The sequence below is a fragment of the Miscanthus floridulus genome, chromosome 18, assembly GCF_019320115.1.
Source record: "Miscanthus floridulus cultivar M001 chromosome 18, ASM1932011v1, whole genome shotgun sequence".
NCBI classification, from domain to species: domain Eukaryota; kingdom Viridiplantae; phylum Streptophyta; class Magnoliopsida; order Poales; family Poaceae; genus Miscanthus; species Miscanthus floridulus.
The window spans coordinates 102,575,284-102,580,671 of record NC_089597.1 but is presented as its reverse complement, the minus strand read 5'-3'; the positions used below and the strand labels follow the sequence as shown (position 1 = coordinate 102,580,671).

Sequence of the window (5,388 nt, the reverse complement as noted above, 5' to 3'; positions counted from 1 at the left end):
TTGTAGAGAAAAAGGATTATTTTTTCAATATGATGAGTTGACCTAAAAGACCTCATTCTTGCAAAAAATGGTGCCATTTGTAACAAAATTTGTAAATAAATCCCTATATATCAAAGAAGCCCTCAAATTTAGCGCTCCCTACAAGCTCCCACGAATTGACACGAAATTGTTGGATGCGACTGCAAAGTTGCAAGATTTGTACATTGAATTGAAAAAAAATTCCCAACCGAAATGCCCAAAATAGCGGAATTTACATCATCAAAAAGCATGACCATGAATGCCCCCCACGCACCGAACCTCAATTAAAAACCGCAGAAAAGGAATCCATTCGACCATCCATAAAAAGCACGGCGACGCGGTCACCACTACGGCACCGCCGCCGCCGCCGCCGCCGCCACCCTCGACCCCTGAAGAGGCAGCAACCCGGGGACGCCTCTCCCATCCACGCGCGCACCCTTCCACTCCCAAAAACCTAGCCGCGCGCGCCACCTGCATCCCATGGCGGCCACCGCGGCCGCGGCGGGGACCGGGTCCTCCTTCCTCTCCCCGCGCCGTAGTAACAGCGCCGCCTCCTCGTCGTTCCGCGCCGCTGCCTCGCGCTTCCGCTCGCCGGTGAGCGTTCGTCTCGTTGCGGGGGCTTTCTGATTGATGTGTGATGCCTATGAAAGTGTTGAGGTCTTGTGGTTGGTCTTCTTTTGGTGTGCGCAGAGATGCGTGCTCGGGAGCGAGCAGCTGCGGGTGGCGCAGGAAGGGAAGCGGATGGGCGGGGCTGAGCCCAGGGTCGCCGCATGGACGCCAAAGATGCCCGCGCCGGAGGCCAGGCTTGCCGCACTGCCAAGGGAGCTGCGGGACTCCAGGATGAAGATCTTCTCCGGCACGGCCAACCGCCCGCTCGCTCAGGTGGGGTCTCTGACTTTGTTCGTCCATGTTAGGCCGCTTGGTTCCGTGAGTTATTACAGGAAACAAAAACTTTTGTTTTCATTTTTATGCAACCTGGGGGCTATAGTGCTTTATTTCCTGTTTTTTGACTGGTTTTAAGTCGTCAATGGCACCGTGCATGATAATTGTACTTATACAGTTACGCGCATAATTGCAGTTGGATTTGGTGCTTTACATGAAAGGGATGTCTCTGCAGTTGAAATTCGAATATTTTTTAAACGTGCAAAATGTTTATTTTATGCATTTTATATCTTTCATCAACCACTATGATTGTGAATACTGACTTTTGTGCCAGTACTATTAAAATAGTAGCTTTAAGGTGCTTGCACCTTTTCATTTGTACGGTTTCTAGATTTTGATGATTGATTCACTATGGTCGTGGCGACATTGCTTCGAAACACACTACTGAAAATTGTCATGTCCTTCTCTGTATTTACTTTCTAGGAAATTGCTGCTTACCTGGGTGTAGACCTCGGCAAGATCCTGATCAAGCGCTTTGCTGATGGAGAAATTTATGTGCAACTGCAAGAGAGCGTGAGAGGATGTGATGTGTTCTTGATCCAGCCCACATGCTCTCCTGTCAACGAAAACCTCATGGAGCTCTTCATCATGATTGATGCATGCCGGCGGGCTTCAGCACGGTCTATTACTGTTGTTATTCCATACTTTGGTTATGCTAGAGCAGACAGAAAGGTATTAGCTAAATGTTACAGTGATTTAGTTTATAACCTAGTAAGTTCAGATTCAGAATTTGACGTAAAATATTACAAAATCAGATTAATTTGAAGCGCATTGCTTCTGATTTCAATGTGTTTCCTGCCAAAATGCAAATAAAAGCAACACCATCAAAGTAAGCTTCAACATTTGAGCTCCTTGTCAAGGATTGCTGTAAGGGCAGTGTACACTGCTGATGCTGATTTGTGATAAAGTTTGCCACTTGTTTGGTTCTCCAACTTTATTATGGATCCAAAAAATCTTCCAATGCTGATTTTCATGCAATAAAGTTGGCAATTTGTCTTGTACCTCAGCTTTATTGTGGATCCAAAAATCAAGCATTTCCTTGCTGCTGCCTTACCTTTGATAAAATCCATCTATTATGAATGACTCCTATTCCTCTAATTGTATTACTTTATATACTAGTACCACTATGGGTTTCCAGGTACTCCCTCCATTCCAAATTATAAGACGTTTTGGCTTTTCAAAATACATAGCTTTTGCTATGCACTTAGATATACACTATGTCTATTTATCTAGAAAAGCCAAAACGTCTTATAATTTGGAACGGAGGGAGTATTAAGGAGGATCAGAGCTGCCCAACTTAAATTAAAGAAAAAAATACTGCTTCATTTGCTTTAATATCTGTACATCTAGCTTTTCTTTTGTTTCTTTTGTTCAACTGCACAATGTCTTTGGTAATGCAGGCTCAAGGGCGTGAGCCCATTACTGCCAAACTTGCTGCAAATTTACTTACTGAAGCTGGTAGCGACCGTGTCATTGTATGTGATATTCATTCTACGCAAGCATTGGGGTACTTTGACATTCCTGTGGATCATATATATGGGCAGGTAGTGAGAGTTCTTTCTTTACAGCTTTTGATTTGAATGTTGCATCTCATTGAAATCCTCATCTGAAATTTCTAGCTGATTACTAATTCGTGTCATCCTTGGTATCTGTAGCCTGTGATTCTGGATTATCTGGCCAGCAAGACAATATCTGAAGATCTTGTGGTTGTTTCTCCTGATGTGGGCGGTGTTGTAAGAGCACGCGCATTCGCTAAGAAATTATTGAACGCTCGTTTAGCTATTGTTGATAAAAGAAGACAGGGTCATAACATGTCAGAGGTGAGACCTTTGGATTGAACCAATCCTTATTTCACAGCCCCACCCTTGTATCAAGGTTCTAGAAACGGGATAGGAGTTTTCCTGGTCAGCAGACTATAGATCTGCCCCTTTTTCTTTTTTTTTCTTTTTAAGTTCCTTGAGTTTGAAACTTCTCAATACAATGATTGACTATATTCTTTATACCTGTATAAATTTATTAGTACTACAATTGTATGCAAGTATTTTTATCACCTGATGTTTTGTTAAGCTATCTATGTTGGTCATCCATGTTTCTGACTTGTGCTGATCTGTGTGCAATAAAATGCAATTATACCTTGCAAAACTACAGAGGCTTATATCATATTTTTGAGTTTCCTACTTCTGAGTACCGTTTCCCTTCAGGTTATGAACTTAATTGGTGATGTGAAAGGAAAAGTGGCTATCTTGATTGATGACATGATTGACACAGCAGGTTTGCAATCTGATTTTTAGCTTTTTGGCTGCACGCTTGCACGTATTAGTTAGTTTGTTCCATCCAATAGTCACATATTTTTAACATTTTGATCAAATCCAGGGACAATCACTAGTGCAGCGGCTTTGTTAAAGCAGGAGGGAGCAGAAGCTGTATATGCTTGCTGTACACATGCTGTTTTCAGGTTTTCTAGTTGGTTTTATTGAATATATACTTCTGTTTTTGGTATTTTATGGCAGATCTCATATATGATGTGGCTTCATAACACCATACAAAAAAGTACGGCAGCGGCAGTAGTTAGTAGTTAACATTTGTAGGTCATATTAACTTTGCTAATCTTGCGGGCACCCATATCACTAGCATTAGCAGAGTTAACGATATGATTGCTAGAATCGTATGCAGTATGTTTTCTACCCCTTTTTTACTAGCATTTTCATGTGATGTTTTATAATATACTTTCATGTATATTAGTGGTCAAAGTTCTAAAGTTTGCGCACATCATGCATCCGTAATCATAACACTGTACAAAAAAGTACAGCAGCGGCAGTATTAGTAGTTAACATCTGTAGGTCATAGTAACTTTGCTAATCTTGGGGGGCACCCATATCACTAGCATTAGCAGCTAATCTTAACGATCTGATGCTAGAATTGTATGCAGTATGTTTTCTACCCCTTTTTTACTAGCATTTTCATGTGATGTTTATAATATACATTCATGTATATTAGTGGTCAAAGTTCTAAAGTTTGCGCACACATCTGTAATCATCATGCATCCATAATCATCATGCATTTGAGAATGGAGGGAATACTCTATTACCTATAATTAGGACTGCTCAACTCCAATTATAGAAGTAACCTTATAAATTGCATTGTTTGCCATGGGTCACTCGTTAATCAAGGTTTACTTTGATCAGACTTGAAAATGGTGTCCATTTGCAACATCACAATCAGGAATATGAGGCCTCTGAACATAGCTCATGGTATTTTGTTGTAGGAAGGTGCCTGAGGAAATCTTGTCTACACAGTCACTCGTCTAAATTTGACTACTAATAAATTTGCTTGTTTGATGCTCAGTATGCTTGGTGACCTGCACTTTATTTCAGAAAGTAGCAGGAGGTTTTATTTAGTTTGGCACAATTGTTGTCTTTATATTCTAATAACATGCTTATTCCTTTTATAAGATGTTTATATTAAAATGGTTGACTTTTCAGCCCTCCCGCAATTGAAAGGCTTTCTGGAGGCGTCTTTGAGGAAGTTATTGTGACAAACTCCATCCTGCTGCCAGAAGACAAATGCTTCCCTCAGCTGACGGTGCTTTCAATGGCAAACCTTGTAGCGGAAACAATTTGGCATGTTCATCGTGATGGCTCCGTCAGCAGCATCTTCCAATAGCAGAAACGCTTAGCATCATCTCGTCTTACATTTGTGTGGTATAGACTATAGAGAAGGCACCCAGTGCCTGTTCTGTTTGCCTATTTCTTAGGGCGTCAATTTTGGCGGCAAGGTATAATAAGGTGGTATTGCTGATGTACGTGGTGATAATAAGGTGGTATAACTGGTGTTACGGTGTGCGTGGGGATAATAATAAGGTGGTATGCTGGTGTATGTGGGTGATAATTCTGCGTCATGTTACTGAGTATGTTCAGCTCCTGACCTGCCTCTTATGTGGAGGCTCAGTCGTAGCAATTGGATAATGTGGGGTGCGAGAGGTTCGGGTGTTCATGCCATCCTGACAGGATTGAAATGGCAGAGTGGTTAGCTTTGATGATTGACTTCGTTACATACAGTACTAAGGTATTATCTTGTGAAGTGTGCTATTTTACAGTTCTAAGTACTTGGGTACAGGTAGGTAGGTAGGTCTTTTTGGCAACGTGATTTGAGACAAAACCAACGATCCGTACATTGTTTGCCGTCTTTTAATTTGTCTTTGGAAATTTACAATCCCTTAATGCATGTGTAGTGTAACAAAGGAATAACTCGTAGAATGGTATGCTAGTGTCTCTTATAGTCATAAAATTTAAAATTTTAGTTTATGATGAGGTGGTTCCTTTCCTTTCTAGAATAACTTTAGCTCAAACATCATCCAAAATCGTACCTGCCATCGAATATGACAGAGACAAGACGGCTTACGGATGCTAATGTTGCCTTATGTGCGAG

At 41.3% G+C, this 5,388-nt stretch overlaps 1 protein-coding gene across 2 annotated transcripts; it reads left to right on the top strand.

Annotated features, from left to right (window-relative positions):
* The first annotated feature begins 254 nt into the window (after positions 1-254).
* Positions 255-5,017, top strand: LOC136520342 (ribose-phosphate pyrophosphokinase 2, chloroplastic-like). Of its 2 annotated transcripts, none has more exons than XM_066513809.1 (8): positions 255-612; positions 709-900; positions 1,384-1,632; positions 2,361-2,504; positions 2,616-2,780; positions 3,162-3,231; positions 3,334-3,415; positions 4,226-4,583. In XM_066513809.1, the coding sequence occupies exons 1-8, from the start codon at positions 499-501 to the stop codon at positions 4,266-4,268; spliced, it is 1,059 nt and encodes a 352-aa protein (XP_066369906.1). In that variant the 5' UTR covers positions 255-498; the 3' UTR covers positions 4,269-4,583. The 2 variants fall into 2 exon arrangements, with proteins under 2 accessions (XP_066369906.1, XP_066369905.1); XM_066513808.1 differs by having other exon boundaries at positions 259-612; positions 4,443-5,017.
* Positions 5,018-5,388: the final 371 nt, after the last annotated feature.

What these genes read in the sequence shown, in the direction of transcription:
- LOC136520342 (XM_066513808.1), top strand. Translation starts at nt 499, where the DNA reads ATGGCGGCCACCGCGGCCGCGGCGGGGACCGGGTCCTCCTTCCTCTCC. An exon ending in TGGATCATATATATGGGCAG is followed by an intron (nt 2,505 to 2,615) that starts GTAGTGAGAGTT and finishes TGGTATCTGTAG; the next exon opens with CCTGTGATTCTGGATTATCT. An exon ending in AGGGTCATAACATGTCAGAG is followed by an intron (nt 2,781 to 3,161) that starts GTGAGACCTTTG and finishes GTTTCCCTTCAG; the next exon opens with GTTATGAACTTAATTGGTGA.